General features: G+C 37.6%; 1 protein-coding gene across 1 annotated transcript in view; it reads right to left on the bottom strand.

Moving 5' to 3' along the window:
* KIF27 (kinesin family member 27) overlaps nt 1-18945 on the bottom strand; it is a 30916-nt gene that overhangs the window by 2097 nt on the left and 9874 nt on the right. Inside the window, exons 4-16 of the mRNA XM_049794496.1 lie at nt 14437-14580; nt 11255-11461; nt 10525-10700; nt 10010-10143; nt 9300-9455; nt 8031-8236; nt 6992-7189; nt 6538-6651; nt 5317-5493; nt 4461-4676; nt 3256-3462; nt 2231-2429; nt 1596-1760 (exon numbers count right to left, since the gene is read on the bottom strand). Of these exons, the coding sequence (XP_049650453.1) occupies nt 1596-1760; nt 2231-2429; nt 3256-3462; nt 4461-4676; nt 5317-5493; nt 6538-6651; nt 6992-7189; nt 8031-8236; nt 9300-9455; nt 10010-10143; nt 10525-10700; nt 11255-11461; nt 14437-14580 (2299 nt within the window). The remainder of the gene's footprint in view (nt 1-1595; nt 1761-2230; nt 2430-3255; nt 3463-4460; nt 4677-5316; nt 5494-6537; nt 6652-6991; nt 7190-8030; nt 8237-9299; nt 9456-10009; nt 10144-10524; nt 10701-11254; nt 11462-14436; nt 14581-18945) is intronic.

Here is an 18945-nt window from a genome sequence, read left to right as displayed (position 1 = left end):
GTTAGTCAGTACAGTAACTTGTAGTGTGAACATGGTAAAAATATCATCAGCACCTCACATTTTGTCCCTTCTGTTAAAAACTTTGTCATCTACAAAACCATCAGAGGTATTAGCTGTTACTTTGCTCTGACAAGGTGCTGGTAATACAAGCCTCACTATTCTAACTTGTAATGTATCCTAGTAGGCAGTCTTAAAACAACTGAACCATGACAGTCAAATATGAAATTATTCATATTGAATATTGATATTCATATATTGAAAAACAGTCAGCAATTACACTAGCACAACACACAAAAAACATTCCACATATTTGACTGTAATGTACACACAAGGCTTTTGTTATTTTTACAACCCAGCAACAAATTGTAAACTGTTTTGATTGCATTTTATTGCAGCATGCCTCAAAATGTATTCAAAAGAATAGCTAAATACAGAGTATTTCTTATAAAACTTACAAACTTACATATTTGAAAAAGCTTGAAACTTACAGGGATTCTCTCCCTTCTTCTCCTTGCTACCATTTGGCTAGGATGGGTGTTCCCCACAGGGATACATGTCCTGAATTACATGCTTCTTTGTATACTAGACACAGAACAGTCTTTCCCACGCTCATTTATAATCCAGCCTTTGGAATATTTATGTTCACAGTTTGACAGTGTACTTTATAGTAATGAATGTTTTGGCTCATTATCCTGCCTAGAGGGCAAGGGCTGAGCCTTAATTTACTCTGGGAGCAGCAGGTATGTGATCAGCATCTAGGTGTTACTAAAGCACGGCACTGCCCAAGTGGAAAGAAACAGAAGCATCCATTGGGAGGAAAAAACAGTCATGCTGAGCATTAAGAAGAAACACAGGGCCAAGAAGGCTGTATTGTGCATGTGAGGTATTGGCGGTGGCATCAAGAGGTGTAAGACAACCAAAATAGTGACAGAAATTGAACCTTCTTTTCTCCTCCACCTGAATAGCTCTATTGTAGGTTTGGATTCTGGCAAGTAGGACATGGAACAATTGAAAACTTATAGTAGCAGTTGGTTGTTCGTTTGTTTTTTGGGTTTTTTTGTGTCAAAGCACAGAATCGGATTAGAAAGCTTTTTTTCTTTTCTTTTTTCCCCCTAGAAGTGTGTAAATCCTCTCTTTTAGCCTTAGTAAGTAAGTAACTAAAGTAAGTTAGTAACTGAAATTACGGAATTCTTCACTGAGAGTCTCCCAGTAACTTTTATGAAATCAAGTGCTGGGAGCAGCCTGTATAAAAGCATGGTATATGACAAAGCTCTTAGTTAAAATGACATTCAGTCCCTTTTATATAGTAAAATTCCTTTCTCTTAATCACAACAGTTTGAGGTTGTAGATGCTGAAATTATCCTAGAATCCAGAGAAAATAGACCAAGAATTTAAACCACGGTATACCACTGCTACAGTTACAAACCAATGTTGTCTCTCCTTTGAAACTGGGGGAGAGGTGCAATATATTCCTGGAGAACAGTTAATTCATTAAAAATATGTTTTTTCTGTCTATCTGATGTACTTCTCTGTGTTCACCACCCTTCAAATGGTCTATTGACAATTGCATAAATATTTTAAGACAATATACTTACATTTAGTGGATGCCGATAATTGATGGGATGACTCTCCAAAGAGGCCCTTCAATTTCTTCTTCAGCTCCCTGCTGGTTTTCTTATAGAAAAATAAGTCTTTTTCCAGTTGCTGGACTTTTACTTCATACCCTTTCAAGGTTTCTGCAATACCTTCACTATCTTGTTCTAGGACAAATAAAACTAGTTTAAGAACCAAATATCTCTGTGCCAAAAATCAAGATGCCCAACTAGACAGAATATGTCTTGTTTCTTGCTGAGACTTTGTTTGCAGTGTGTACATTTTAACTAGTATGACACAGGACCAAAAAGGCCATGCCAACGCCACCTGTCAGTTTTAATAGGAGTATTTAGAAGATCAAGACCAGCAGGACTGATATCTTTCAACTTTCCAATATCAGCAAATTCAATATGAAAATATAACAATTCTGATACTGCTTTAAAAAAAAATTCAATTTTCTGTTCATACAGACACCATGTGTCAGTTCCTCAGCATCCTACACAAGATCAGAATTAGTGATAGCCAAAATATAGCTCTGAATGTTTTGTTGTTCTTTTTTTTTCAGTTGGAATATAGTATTTCTCAGTAGTGACTGAAGATAATACTTGCTGTACAATCCCCCCCAAGCAGCAAATACCTTTGAAATGATGCAGTATTAACTGTAGTTTTTTCTCATGTTCTTTATGTTGTAGGGTCAGCTGCCTGTCACACTGCAATTTGACGTGTTCAAGTGCAGATTCTAATTCACGTATTATGTTATCCTGGTCTATGACCTTCATTTCCTGTTCTTCAATCTGCAGTTGTAATTTACGTTCAGACTCACGTAGGCCAACAATCTAAGAAAGACATAGGCTTCTTTTGATTTATCAAACCATTTTAATAAAAGCTTTTACCCTTCTGCTTAATAAATTAAAGCATACAAAAGCAATGGTCTCTACAAGCCATAAGCTTATATGGGAAACAGACTTGCCCACTGCTACAAGTTCACACTTTAGAAATGAGCTCTGTACATTTTCACCATATGGACTAGTGGATTTTTTTAATAACCTGTGCAGAATTTTAACTTAAACAAAAGTGTTTTCCTGATTCTGGAAAACTTCCAACTTGCATCCCACAGACAACTTGTTCACAAAGACACAAAGACACACCATGTCCTCATGCACTTCATTTTTATGTTTCCAGATGTCAGTATGATTCTTCAGCATGTGGCTGTACACGCTGCAGGCAGTGTATGCAAAAATAGTTTATACTGGATTTAGAAAAAAAAAATAGGAATACTAGCCTGAGCTTTATGAAGCCTGCAGCTGGGAAGAATTTGAATACAACACCACTATTTAAATATATTGCTGCTCCAAAAGTTAGTAACACAGAGCACTGGAAAGGACGAAGGAAATTTCCAGATTTGCAGCACCTTTTAAGCTAATGACCCCAAAATAAAATACACAAAGTTAACACATAACTATCCTATTTAGGTTAACGTAAAAATTAAAAATATTTGAATTAATAGCACATCTATGTAACCTGAAGAGATTTTCACCAAAATCTTGTAAAATTTATTTTTATTTCCTGACACCATTTCATTTAATTTCATTTCATTTCACTCCATTATCTAGAATACTAACAGAAAATACAATAAAATATTATTCATTACCCAAAACAAACCTTGTTGAAATATTTGAAGATGATAGCTCTGAGCTCAGCAGCAGACAGGGAAACTAATTTTCCTATTACATTATTCTCGCTCTGTGAAAGAACCTGAGAAGATGACCTAAGCAAGTGCTGGCGATTCTGAATACTTTCATTTTTGTAATCAATAGCAGCCTCCAGGGCTTCAATTCCTTCTTCCAGCTGGAAAAGCACATGTTCTTCCTACAGAGAAACATATGAGTGAGATCTTTAAAAAACAGAATTAATCTTTCTATACATAATACATCCTTAACTTTATCCTCAAGAGTGAAACTAAGCTTAAGGGCAAGACAAACGTAGTAGTGCAGAGAATGGAATGGGGAAAATAACAGGTAGAGTACAAATCTACAACACTTGTCTTTTTCTGCAATAGTACCTCTTCCATGATACAGAGGTCAATCAAATGGTTCATCAGAAAACTAGAAGTCATGTTTCCCTTTTTATCCTTCTCTCATCCTCCCCACAGTTTGACTGCTGCTATTATTTTTTTTGATTGTGCTAGTTTTCTCTTGGATTAATGAATGAATCAGGTCAGTAAGGAGTTCGGTGACTGTAACTTGTGTAGGGAAGTGGCAGAAATGCATGGCCTGAAGCACTGCAGAAGGTTTTGAGGAGCGAGGCAGGTAGGGTTCTTACTGGCACATTATCACCTCAGCCATGTGTCCATACTGCTTCTTAATACCTAAAAATAATCTGCCAATTTTATAGGAATTTATTATATCTTCAATGTAATTATACTGATCAACTCAAGTGTGGACTATGCAGGTAATATGACTTGTTTTTGCTGTAAAAATATGGAGGCGTTCAGGTGAAGTTTGCTTTTTCACAAAATCCTATGAAAAAAGTCAAGAGACATCACTATGTAAGTACATTGCCTTGTTGTATGTCCTGATAAACGGATGAACTTATAGTTCCCTTATTTCTGGTTATATGATCCTTAGGTGACTGGAGTTTGTCAAGGCACTAGGTGAATTAAGTCCCTCTGAACATAAACTTTATTCACTGGTATGTAAGTAGTGCTATCATAGCAGTATTTTAACATTGCTATTTACAAAAGCACTCAACCTCAGTTCCTTGGTTCTAGCTTACCTAATATTTGGAGACAATTTATGTTCTGATTGGAATGCTTTATTATACAACACTACCTAAAACCTGTATGTATCTCAGAGGTGCTCACTTACTTCAGTTGACAACACTTTACCATCTTTCAGTTTCTCATCCACACTATTTCTTCTTCTGAGCAGCTGATCCCTTTCCATCTGGAGAACCTGAATTTTTTCCAAAATGTCTGTCTTGTCTTCAGTGGTACTGCCCTGAAGCTGCATACCTTTATCACACAGTTCCTGATCCAGCATACTTAAGCGAGTAGACAATTTCATACTATCTTTGTTTAAAGCCTAAAAAAACCACAGCAACCATAGATATAAAACTGAGATACTCCTTCGAGTAAGAAGAACGTAGGTGAGATCATCACATTCTGTAGTGAAAGACTTGTCTGCTTCTTGCAATGGGACCCCATTTATTTTGAGTAGACAGCTACCTATAAAATTTACTATTTACACAAAAGATGAAGGAAAACAGAAATACTTAAATGTGTAGTTTTCTACATACTAAAAATTAAAGGGGCTAGTCGTTATAAGTGACGATGATAGTTCAATTTCTATTCACTTTTACTACAGAAAAATAAATAATGCAAAATGTTTCCCTGTCATGTCCTCTAGTTTGCAAAAGGACTGAGTCATTTTAAGATATCGTATTATTTAATGCTCTGCAGTAACAGAACTCCACAGTTCAGATTTTTTTTGTTTGGTTTTGTTGTTGAAATTTTGGGGAGAAAAAGTGAATAAAAATGATTATTCTGTGTTACTCATATTTTAAAAGTTGATTTGCTCAAGCCACACAATAACTTCATGGCAGTGATAGAGACACAGGTCACGTGGCTTGAGCCTCTTCTGGCATCTACCTGCCTTCCCCCCAACCCAGTCTTTCAGTCAGCACTATAACTGTGGTGAATTTCATGGTTTTTTCTTAAATCACCTGGCTAGATCTTAGTTTCTTGATTTCCAGGTGGCTTTTCTCTTGCAATAATGCTTCTTTTTTGGCTACTATGGCTTCTCTTTTCTTTAAATCTTCTTCCAGTTCTGCTAACTGTTGGTGCTGTTGGAGAATTCTTTCCATTTCTTCATCCAGCCACTTCTTTTGCTCTTCTAATTTCTAAAGTTTAAATAGAGATCCAGAGAGCATTAACCAGGACTTTTTGGGTCAGAATTTTATGATTATGCTTTTCCTTTTTTAGAATAACTGATAAAACTGTAGAAGAAATTGACAGTTCTAATGTTGACATTAATTCTGCAACAGAATCAGAAGAATACAGAAATTGGACTGACTTAAAAAGAGGCTTAGCAATGTTACATTGCTACATCTTGTATAAACAAATTTGTACCTAATGCCTTTAATGAAATGTATTCTTTTTCTAAGAACAGTTACATAAATAGATGTCTTCTATATAATCACAGTAACTAGGTTTGGAAGATACCTCAAGAATTCAGCTAGCCCATCCTCATTGCATTACAGTCGCCCAAGGCCAGCTTTTGTGGAAAAACATTAAGTGACAAGAAATTATGATGTTGAAAGAAAGACAGACAGTAAATGAGAACTCTGATCCTGCTAGTGCTATCCATTATAAATTTATTCTGAAGACACTGTTTGTCAGTGGATATATTCCTGGTAAGGCCACAAAGTTGCCTTCATTTAAATTTTAAAATTTCTTTTCACCTTTAAAGACTTTGGATAACTCATGAAACTCTCACGTTCCAATGCCCACATCTGAAATAATGTAGGTAGCACTGCTGTATAGGATACCTACTTTTCTAACCCTGTTAGGAGCAACCAAAACCGTAGACCTTTGTCATTTATGTCAGAGGAGAAAAAAAAAAACAAAACAACAAACAAACCATGGAACACTTATAACAGAGCTCATCAGGATCATCCTCAAACCTACCAGGCAACCAAACCTGTTGAATTCTCAGGTCCCTGAATCAGTATCTTTGACAAATCATAGAAACAAAAGACATTAGATCCTCTCCTTTCCTTAACTCAAAAGAGCTGCTAGACTATGCTCCCAATTTTTGCTACAGCAAAAAAGAAGACAAAACTATGATGGAATACTCTTCTTCCAAATATTTTACAAAGATGACTAGGGATGAAGAAAGAAAATTTTTTTTCAGGGCCCATACAGATTCGGAGTAGATTAGCTACCTGTAGCTTCTGTGAAGTTCCCACTGAGTTATTTTTCTTCTTTTTAAACGCAGCAATCTCTTTATCCTTAAGTTTAAGGATCTTCTGTTGTTGCTCCATCTTTAGTTGAAGTTCCTATAAACAAACAAAAAGCCCCATTCTTCCTGCCTCAGTCAGTCTTTAAAATGCATTTAATGTCAGAATCCACACAAGTATGACATCTAAAATACTAACCCTATATTTACATGTAAAATATAGACACCACGCAGTAAAATAAACCAAAAAAAACTGGAGAGAAAGGCAAACTGAAGGCTTCTGTGAAAATGTTTATAAACAATTTCTTCAGTGCATTTGTCAAGAAAGTCATTACTTAAAACTACGGAAAGCCTAGCACTACAGTTTATTGTCTTTGGGGAGGCAGAGGCAAAACTGGATCATCTCATTCTTTGTCATAAAGAAACAGGAAGAATCATACTTTAATTTGTTGCTGGTCCCTCTGAATCTCTGCTTCTAGTTGCTTCTTCTTTTCGCTCTCCTCACACAGTCTCTTCTGTAGCTGGGTCTGCTGATGCTTCATCTGAGCCACATTCTGCTCAAGTTCTGTTGCTTGTCTCTCACTTTGGTTAGATAATGAAGCCAGATTCTTAGTGTCTTGCTGCTTCTTCTGTAAAGCCTGAATGTTCGTCACAAATTTCAGCTTGAAAACTTAAAACTATGACTCAACTTCATTCTTTGTTTCACTGAATTCCTAGAGTCAGCAAGACTTACTAACAAACGATCACTCATTATTTCTGTGCTTTCTGAGCTGCGTGGTAAAGTTGGCACAGGTAGAATTAATCTCAAGCGACATGAAAAGGTAAAGATACAGTTCATGCCTGGCAATACAGTGAAACTAGTAAAATCTAACAGAAATCACAGCTCTGGAAAATGTGAAGAGACATAAAGGTGCCAGAATGCTGGTCCTGACCTCAAGCCAATACCTTTCTATATGGGGCTTGTCTCACCCACCATTCTAGAACCGAGAGGCACAGAGCACGTAAGCTAGCCCTACACAGAATTTGAATGTAGGTATAGCAGAACTTAAAAGGAGAAGGTCAGTGCCAAACAAATATGATTGTATTGGGCCTGGTCCTGCAAACCACCACACTGATTTGCTTAAAGCTGGAATTTATATAGTATTTTCATAAAACGTAAATTTTATTTATGGGAGGTAATAAATTTGTAATAATCTCCTGATGTAGGTTCTTTTATGGTACTACATACAATGGTGTATGAGCATCTCATATCACCCACTTCTTTCTTGGTCTCTTATCTACCAAGAAAACACTGTATGTGTTTAACCACATATACATTGAATAGCATTCTGAGTATAGTAATATTAAGTTCCTCATTAGCTACTTCAATCCAACCAGCTTCCAATGTGTAAAACTCGTAAGTTTTACAAGCAGAGTGTTAAGGTTCAAAGTGATAGTGAGACAGAGATTTGCAAATCTTAATGGTCAGATCAGTAATACCTGCACTTTCAACTTAGCTGCATCCATCTTCTTCCGGAACTCTTTTTGTAACTTGGCTTTCTCAGGAATGTCTCTCAGCTCCTTACTCTCCAGCTCCTGAAGCCGCTTCTGTGTTTCAGCCAGTTCCATTTTGGCCTGCTCAGATTCTTGCTCCAGTTTAGTTATCTTCAAAGAATACTGCCTGCTTACAGACTGAGCATCCTTACCTTAAAGACACCATATCCAAATAGTTTAAAAAGAGCGGGATAATCAGTTGAAATGTAGTACTTAATTCTGTAGTTGAATCATTACTTACTTCGTTCTGGCTAAACCAATAATTTCTGAGACATTTTCCAACCCTAAAAGAACATACAGTTCCTTTCTAACTCTGAAATAGAGATAAAGGAAGGAGTCTTAAATCTGAATTCTTCATAAGTCACATGATGTCACCAAATAAAGTGCCATGTGAGTGCGAAATAAAGTGAAATTCTTCTGCCTACTGCAGTTTTTTGCCAAAATGTCTCTCCTGTATTCATAAATTTTGCTTTTTCCAGAAGAATATGCTGCTTATTTATTACTCAGCTTTCAGCTTAACAATCAGTAAACAACTTTGGATTGTGTTTCTACTCTCTGACTTGCCCTGAATTGGGCAATCTTTCCCAAAGTACTACTTTTGGGGGCACAGAATCTTCCTCAGTGCCAAAAGACAACCTCAAGAGAAGATATGCACAGGAGAAGAGTGTGATAGAAGGGGTTGAGCAAAGAGATCCTTACTGTCATCGTAAGGCTAGTTTCTGGCAGGCATATATATACCAGGACAGATGTGTAAGGGAGGTAAGCTAACAGGGACACTGACCTTTTCCCTCATGCACTTCTGACTCCTGCTTCTCTACTGCAGTGCTGGGAATGGTTACATTCCCAGCACAGTGATGTATCTTCTCTCCTATCCCAGACACCATGTGACAAACACATGTCCACGAAGAGATCAGTAGCACTAAGCATACATGAAAAATTACACTATTGGTGGATAAAAGCAATAATCAGCAAAACACAAAAAATCTTTAACAAATACATCTGCATATCATAGCAGAGTAAGCTGTAATCAAAATTTACAGCCTTTGGTGCAATCATAGCATGTAATTAATGAAAGTTATGAATCTTTAAATTATTAAAAGTATTCTTGCATAATAATTACATAAAAACTAAGACATGCAGGACTTAAGTAGTTTTGTGCCTTTTCTTTTGTTTCTGAACGTCCTCATTCTGATTTACCCTACAGTAGCCAGTTACCTGTTCTTACTAATTCCTTAATAAGTTCCTCTTTCATTTTGATATTAAGTGCAAGTTCTCTCATTTTTTGCTCGGCCTCAGTGAGTCTCAACTCTGAATTCTTTAACTTCTGCATGTTAAAAACATGACTTTTCTGGAGACTGTCAATCTCTTCACCTTGAAAGAAAACAAAGCAATATGGAGATAAAAACTGTGGAATACACTCTGTATCCAAAAGATAGTGCTCTGGAACATTTTATGTGTGGAGTCCTTCCATATGAAGTAAAAGAATCAAAAGGAGAAAACAGCACAAAGAGTCTTTTCCCTGCCATGTGTCTAAACAGGAAAAGAAAGGATGGTATGGACTAGCATTTCAAGACCCTAAGTGGGAGGAAAAATATTCCTGAAACCATTTCAGTGCAACTCTGATAAGATAATAGCATCTATTTTCTTTCACTGAAGCAGTACTAAAGATGTATATCTAAACAGTTTTTTGATGTGTGAAGTGCTTTCTGGCTAATAAGTATTACTTAAACATTAAGTTAGATCACTTAGATCAGTTTCAGAAAGGGGAAGAAGAAGAGAATCTCAAAAGCCTACATTGAACTATAACAAAAAAAATATTGTATCAAATACACATATTTTGCTAGGAAAAATAATTACATGTGCTAAAGACATTCTTGGATATTCTGATACTGTAATAAGATTTGCTCTCATGACTTCAATTTTACCTGTGGTTGCATCAGTCTGTAGCGCAGATTTATTCAATAAACCAGACTTGTCTACTTGACACTTCATGTCACTTAGATCAGGAAGAAAGCACAGAGAAGCCTGTTTTCGTGTCCATGTTCGGTTTATGGAATGCCTAAGGAAGAATGAAAAACATGCTACATTCCAAACACACAGGGATTTTTTTTCTTTAAGATTCATGCAAAGTCCATGATCTTAAGAGAGAAAAATCCGAAATTCACATAAGTATTTGTGCCTTCTTTCCCCACTGCTCTCCACCTCCCCACCCACCCTAATCTTCATGGTAGATTCTGGCCCCAAAACAAGGATTATGCAATCTTTATTAAATCAAAACCCTATGTTTATTAAACTAATTTTGTAATATGCCCAGTTGGTTCCATAAGTTTACCATAAATAACATCATAAATGGTCTTGTATTATGGCAGGATTAGGCAATAATACTACCTTTGCTATACATTTGTCTGTAATAAAAATTAAAAAATAACAAAAAAATTACTTAAATGAGGTTTTCTTTTTGCTGCCTGTATTTTCTTCCTCTTCATCGCTCTGATCGGAGAGATGGCAGAGAAGGACTTTATCCCGATCTTCTATGTTGCTCAGTATCATCTGGCTGCGAGCACGAAATTCTGCCATTACCCGGGCCAGGGAGAAGGCAGGAGGGCTTGTATAAACCTGTCAAAAAGCACACACAAGAAAGTGATGGGTAAAAACTCTTGCAACAAATTAGCAATTCTTTACTGATATTTAGAAAATATTTCAATTTAAAAGTCTGTCATCACCTGAGCTTGTAAGCAGAATTACAGAGGTTTTCTATAATAACTCTGAATACCTTTGTAACAAAAGGTTTTGCAAGAGCTTAGAGCACTTGGTCCAAATGTGAAAGGAGTCACTGCTAGCAAGTCATCATCCAACATATTCAATACATCAGTAAGAATAATAATTCTTTTTTATAATGTTTCGTATTTGAACTCTCAAAACCCCCAGGAAAACACCAGAAAAGACTACAGCTTTAGCACTTACAAGTGATAATTTTAAGCCTGAATATTTTGGACAACTGTGGTATAACATACGTTGCGAGATATTAAGAAGCAGTTTTTCAGAGTCTTCAATGGGAAGCTAAACAGCATCTGAGAAAGCCACCATAATTTGTCATGTCAAGTTTAATTCTTGAACTATAACCACTACAAAGTAAAGGACAAAAAATGTAACATTTGGGTAGACCTTACCTTTCGGGTCTCTGTCCCTGAAGGCGGGTGAAGGGAGTGTAGCAGACTCTTTGTGAGTGGGACACTGTATGGCCTCCTTGCAGATGCCACAATGACTGGCCCATCTCCACAGGCACTTGAGAAGTCCAACGTTTTCACGTCTGTAAACCTCTCTAATTTTTCTTTTAGCTGATCAATAAGCATTTGCTGTTCCACCATTTTCTCATTCTCATGGGGAAAAAAAACCAAAGCAAAACTGTTGCTGATCATGAGCCCTGTATCGTATTCACCATTTCCTTACAATTCCTTACAAAGGTGATGAATCTTGTAAATCACTCACTGACCCTAAATTCTTCTGTAGTGCACAGGCAAATTCTGCAACAAACTGAAAATTCTATGACTTATCATCAATCTAACACACACAGCCCCACTCCAATAAATTTTAGACACATTTTTGTCCAGAAAGACCTATCCCAGGTAAGTTATGTTAGCTTATCTAGGCATCTAGTGAGAGGTAGATGACATATGTATAAGCCTGTGCTTGCTTTATATGTGTGTTAATGGAGAAATAAAATGGGAATTCAACAAAAAATGTTCAAATGAAACACACAGTCTGAATCTAATTAATTAAACATGTATACAGGCTTCCTCTTCCTCTTTAAGCAGTTGCACTTTAAAAATTATTTGTATTAACAAACATAAACATGCACATGATCCCAGGATCCTTTGTATGGGATACTTCTGTTCTTCTACCCAGCCTCAACTTTGTTGGTAATGCCAGTTTGGAGAACTTACTTATCTGCTTCTCCTGCAGCAGTGTCTGTACATTGTTCAAAACTACCTATCTTACCTAAACTGATTCATCCATAAGGCCAAGATTATATCCATCTTCAACTCTCTCTATTCCTTTCAATTCTTTTTTAAGTACCTTTAAAATCTGGCCTAGTAACAACAGGAAAGTTGAAGAACAGCTAGTGATAGTCAACCAAAATTATTCAATTAAAGATATTTTGCATTCTCCTACTTTGAACCATACAGTTTTATTAATTCTTTACATCTTGTTTTCTTAGACTGTAAGTTCCTTCCAAATACACATAGACAAATTGCAAATTGATGTTCTGTTGGAATAAAATACATAACATGCCTGTGTCATAGGAAATAGAATATATATATGAATACCATATTTGTTATGATTTTGGAAGCAGCAAAGGTCAACTGACCCACCTTGAAGGTATTATTTAACCCTTTGAAGACTCTTTGTCCCTGATACCCTTGTACATACAACCCCACAGTGCAACACCTGTTACATAAATACATATGTGTATAAACATTCAATATGTATCTAGTACTTGCTATTTCTGAAGTTCTTATTCTATCATGTATCACTAAATTACATATTCCTGTGAATACAACTTAAAATATTTGACAGATGCATTTGCTTTTCATTATTCTACCTATTTTATATGTTTTTAAAAAGAAGTGGCAGTTTAGTTTATTAAGTACTAAAATGGTGCCTGAGAGCTCTGAAGCTTCTCTCCTATCTCTGATACTGAGACAATCATGATCTTTTACCTACACTGTGACTGCTTCTGTCCATTACCTCTACCTTGTATCGTCCAGAATTTATATAAGTATTATCTGCATGTAATAAGTTGACACCGTGCTGTACAGGTTTAAAAAAAAAAAATAATAAAAAAATCAATCTAGCCAGAGGTGACAGAAGAGAAAGAAAGTGACAGAGGGAATACTTACCTTTCATTCATTGACTCTCCCCAAGCCATCAGCAAAGAAGAGGAAAAAGGAGAAAAAGTAGAATAAGGAGAAGAGTACTAGCTAGCCATGCTTATGCTTTTCTCTTTTAAAAAGTCAGATAACAATTTATCTATCATTCATGTGACAGGCAACACTGGGAGAATATTAACTATTCTATTTACAGTCTCCTAGATCTTGAAATGTTATACACTTACTACCTACCATAATTTTATTAGCAAGCACAAGATCTAAAGAAGGAAGGAGGCAAGCAGTGTTTCCACTATGTTACCCAGTTTCCTCTAATAGTAAGTGCTCAGAAAATTAGGGTAAAATTCTGTCTTATAAAGTCAAAAGGGAACAATACTCTAATTCTTAATAAAGCTATAACAAAATATGTTTCTATGTCGTGGTTTAAACCCAGCCAGCAGCTAAGCACCATGCAGCCACTCAGTCATTCCCCCCGCAACCCAGTGGGATGGGGGAGAAAGTTGGGAAAAGAAGCAAAACCCGTGGGTTGAGATAAGAACGGTTTAATAGAACAGAAAAGAAGAAACTAATAAGGATAATGATAACACTAATAAAATGACAACAGTAATAATGAAAGGATTGGAATGTCCAAATGATGCGCAGGGCAATTGCTCACCACCCACCCACCGACACGCAGTCAGTCCCCCAGCGGCGATTCCCCTCCCCCACTCCCCCCAGTTCCTATACTGGATGTGACGTCCCATGGTACAGAATACCCCGTTGGCCAGTTTGGGTCAGGTGCCCTGGCTGTGTCCTGTACCAACTTCTTGTGTCCCTCCAGCTTTCTCGCTGGTTGGGCATGAGAAACTGAAGAATCCTTGACTTTAGACTAAACACTACTGAGCAACAGCTGAAAACATCAGTGTGTTATCAACATTCTTCACATACTGAACTCAAAACACAGCACTGTACCAGCTACTAGGAAGACACTTAACTCTATCCCAGCTGAAACTAGGACAACAACCTTTCAATTAAAGCATTCTATAGGTTCTTTATAGTCTTTTTTAGATTCTAAAGAATCTTTAAAGGTCTTTCAAATCCTAATTCATTAATTGTCCTGAAACGACTTAGCAATAATACACATCTGGGGAGGTGTATTATTACTAATAATACTCTGGAGAGGGATGTGTGTTATGCTTTAGGAAGCATGGAGAGGGTGAATGATTCATCTCTTGTTATACAGGAAGGCCACGGTACAGCTAGGCTGATACACAAACTTCAGGAATCACACTATTGTGCTTCATCCACTAGATGAACTCAAGTCACTAAGTGATACAGCTCTAATTCAAACAAAATGCCCATAGGATTGACAGGCAGTTATGTCCAAAAAAGTCCTGAGACCTGTCTTGAAATAATGAATACATTCACACAGTGGAAGGATGGTTCAATACAGATATATGTAATGTGTATCAGAGGAAAAATACCTGTAATCTATGTGTTTCTTGAGCCTCCTTTAAAGATTCCAGTTGTTCTTCATTTTCCTGTAGTAATGTCTTTATCTGATTCTGCAGTATCTGCAGTTCATGATCCTTCTGGCTAAATACTTCTTCATCCATAACTAGAGCCTGCTAGATAATAAAAGAAAAGTTCAGCTGGGGAAAAGGGAACATTATTATTCTTACAGTTGGAAAATGAAAAAAAGAAGAAAAAAAACCAACCCCAAACCTCAGTTGTTGTTAAAAGATGTGGTCAGAACTGCAAAGTTTTGAGGTATGTACGGAAAATTGTCTAAGTGGTTATCTGTGGTTTCTACCAGTTATTTCTTCACTTCTGTTTCATCTATTGATTTTCTTCTGACAAGTTTCTTTCTTCCAAAGTAGATCATGTACCCATAACCAAAGCTACTTTACTGAAGTAGATAGCTAAATCCAATTATTCTCTTTAGGGTACTGTGAGATGCAGCCACAAGATCTCAGCATCAACCATAAGATTAATACACTTCTCAAATGAAAAAATAAGGACAGCTGTCCTCATTCTGCAACTTGTGTAACAGCCTAAGATTAAAGAAACCATAAGAATGCTTCCTCAGATGTTCTTGTGGATACATAACCCAATACTGATTGAAGGAGACTTCCAAATGTTGTTACTCTTCCAGAAAGCCTTTAGAAACCAAATACAAAGTATGGAAACATCACATCTTATTGTTCTAAAACTGGATACTTCTGTGCAACTAGCTTACCTACATCTTTCTTCCAAAAAAAGACACCTCTTAATAGCTTTCAAGAATGCACTCAAGAACCTGATGTCTCTTTAGAGAATAGAACTTTTTCCAAAGTCCAGGTACCAATGCAAATGTTTCTACTAAACATTGTTGACAAGAGTATCCTGTCCCACACTGGTGCTATATCATTATGCAGAGTTGAGCCAACTACAGAAAAAAAGAAGCTTGCACAGATGTTAGCATGGTGACAAAGTGGGGCAAGATGAAGTGATAGAAAATTAAGTGGCATATTGTCCATATTGTATTAAACATACATAACTGAAGTCAGAATATATTTGCTCACTTGTATTGGGTGTAGGTGTCAAGGGTTTGGTGGGGGTAACTGCAGGGGTTGTGGCTGTGAGAAGAGACCAGGGTTTCCCTATGCTGGACACAGCTGGTTCCGGGTGACTCCAGTGGACCAGCCGCAGGGAACAGCTGAGCCCCTTAGCCAAGGTGGTGGTGCCTCTGGGATAATATATTTAAGAAAGGGCACGAAGTGCCAGACAGGAAGAAGGGGAGGGAACCAAAAGAGTAAGAAAGAGCAGAGGGAACACCAGGAGGAAAAGGAGGAGGTGCTCCACAGTGGAGAAGCAGATACCCACACTGCAGCCTGGGGAGGACCTTTGCGGGAACAGATGGATATTCCTTGAAGAACTGCTGCCCATGCAGAGCCCATGCTGAATCAAAGGAATGTTGTGAGGATTAAAGAGCAGCAGAGACAAACTGCTATGTACCGACCATAAACCACCCTGCCAAGTCCCTGCACCACTCAGCAATGACCACAACGAGTATGGAGTGAAGAAGTGAAGATAAGCCCGGAACAGGGAGGGAGGAAAGGTGCTGTTTCAGTGTTTGTCTTTTGGTTCCCTACTACCCAAATGAGTAATTTTATTTTTTTTAATTGGCAATAAATGAAATAATTTTTCCCCGATTCAAGACTGTTTTTTAATTGGTAAGCAATTTCCCTGTCTTTATCTCAACCCACAAGACTTCTCATTCCTATTCTTCCTATTTTCTCTCCCAGAGTCCTGCTGATGGAGGGGTGAATGAGTGGCTGGGTGGGAGTTTGGCTGTTAGCTATGGATAACCCACTATGCCAGTATTTTTGTTCTGTGCAACACAGCATTATCCAGGCAATCATAGGTATTAGCAAAGAAGTATGTATGTACACACAAAAGCAGGCCCACTATTAGCTATTAAATCTCTTCATAGAGCCTGTACTGTCTTGTTAATTTTAGCCTCTCCATAACCATCTCCTCCTGGCTGTGTATGGCATACTCATCTGGGGAAATTTAAGTTTAAACTCAGCTCTTACACTGTTTTGAACCTGGGAAATAGAGTTTAAAATATGCTACAGAAGAAAATCAAGAAGTAAGAAAAAAGCTGTGATTTAGATTGACTGAGAACAAAGAAAAGACAGAATTTATATATGCAATTGCCTGGTAACATTCTACAGGCTTATCACAGTTTGGTTATGCAAATTGAAAATGGGATATTATAAAATTCTAACTTGTTGGAGCACTATCTCCTACTACAAGACAGACTCAGATTAGTTTTTTTGAGCTGCTCATCTTACATCAGAACTTTGCTCAGTTTCAAACTAATGTATAGGTATTTCAAGTTACAAAATTAATTTTCAATTGAGGTTCTGTTTATTGTAGACTGTCTGCATTATTTTGGATGTTTCGTTATTCATATCAACATTTTAACTCAGTACATTCAAAAGATGCACTTCCTAAATGTATAAGGGGATGTTCCCAAAAAGAATTATTTATCTGATCATGTGTCAGTTCTGTGGGTAGACATTACCATGCTTGAGAAGGCTGAGAGCTCTTCTCCCCATAGGTGATTGTCTATCACTATTATCTGCTGTCTGAGAAAGAGCTAATCAGAGCTACCGGCATGACAGGATCCTCATGGGATATCTGCATGCTAAGAATCCTGTAACTTGTTTTAAATTTTGACCTCAACTAGAAAACTCTAAAGGAGTATGATGCTACCAAAAAGTAGAAAGTTGATATATAACACAAAGGCAAGTGTTAGAAAAGTGATGAGACAGAGAAATCTGTAAATAGTTTAGAAACTCAGTTAGCTAAAGGCACGATAATGAAAAGGAAATGCAGGAGTTCTTGGTGAGAACATTCCTGAAGAAATACAGGTTAGGAAATTACTTAATAGATGAGATATCTGCAACTTCATAGTATTAGATAGACTAGTATACTATATACGTAGTATTAGATAATATTAGACATAAGTTGCAGAACTTCGCCCATGGGTTATCTGTAAGTACACCAATATCTGAAAATATCTGCATTGTAGTTATATCTGTAATGCTTCTGACAGACTAATTTATTTGCAGGATTCACAATTTCTGCATTTACAGGGCAACTGAAAGTAGTTGTTTTGAGTTATCCCCCATAGGCAGCTAAGCACACACAGCTGCTCACTCACTTCCCAACCCACCCCACACCCTGCCCCGCCCAACCCCAGCGGGATGGGGAAGAGCAAAGGAAGACTAAAACCAAGAAAACTTGTGGGTCTAGATGGAAATCATCCAGTAAGTGAAGGCAAAGTGGAAGAAGAGAGAAAGAAAACAAGACAAGTAATGCAAAGGCAATTAATGCAAACCCAATCACTCATCACCTCCCACAGTAGACTGATGCCCAGCCAGCCCCTGAGAAATGACAGCTGATGTACCTAAGCCTTCTTCCTCTCCCTTTTTATTGCTGAGCATGTCATATGGTGTGAAATATCTCTGGCTGGTTTGGGTCATCTGCCTGGTTGTGGCCCTGCCCCCTGGGTGCACCGCCCAGTCTATTCACTGTGAGGTGGCAGAGGGAGAAACAGAGACAGCCTTGATGCTGTGCAGACACTGTTCAGCAAGACCTAAAATACTGGTGTGTTATCAGCATTGTATTGGTCACAAATCTAAACCACAGCACCCTGTGAGCTGCTATGATGAAAATTAACTCCATCCCAGCCAGACCAAGTACAATCTCCACTCCATATTCCATACCATTTATGTCATGCTCAAGTCCCACACCATCCAATACAACCTCATTAACCATCCCTCCCTTCTTGTCCTTTGATTTATAGACAGATATCATTCCTTTAGTCTATGGGCCATTCCTGTAAACTATCTGTAAAATGTTCCTAAAATGTCCACTGAGTTCATTTAGTCCATGACTTGGGTTCTGTCTGTTATGGTGGTCACTCAGGACAGGAGAGGCATGTTGAGTTACTGGACATCAAACCAGCGCAGGCTGGGTCACTGCTGCCCTTGCCTGGCTTTTTGCGAGGCTTGTTCTTTGTTGGTTTAGGTTATTCCTACTGTAGTACTTCCTAAAATGTACAACTCAAATCATAGGTTATTTTCCCCCGAGGTTAACTCTTTTGAGGTACGCATCAGATTTCCCATCCTCCCACATCACCCCCCAAGCGTACCTGCGTCCTTGAGCAAAAAGCAATCCCCAGCGCAGGTTTACCCTTTCCTGAGGGAGGAACAACCCATGCTGTCTTTCCTAAGCAGCTCTCTACATGCACTACAGGGACCTTATCTCCTTCTACAATACACAGGGGTTTTGTTTGAGCAGGTCCAGGTCAGTTTGTTAATCCTCTGGTATTAATTAGCCAAGTGGCTTCTGCTAAATTTGCCTCCTACTGCCAAAATGTCCCAGTGCCCATTGGTTTTAGCATAGTCTTCAACAGTCTATTGTATTGTTCAGTCCTT

The sequence above is a fragment of the Accipiter gentilis genome, chromosome Z (assembly GCF_929443795.1).
Source record: "Accipiter gentilis chromosome Z, bAccGen1.1, whole genome shotgun sequence".
Taxonomy (NCBI): Eukaryota; Metazoa; Chordata; class Aves; order Accipitriformes; family Accipitridae; genus Astur; species Astur gentilis.
The sequence above is the reverse complement of the archived record's forward strand: the minus strand, read 5'-3'. Positions and strand labels throughout refer to the sequence as shown.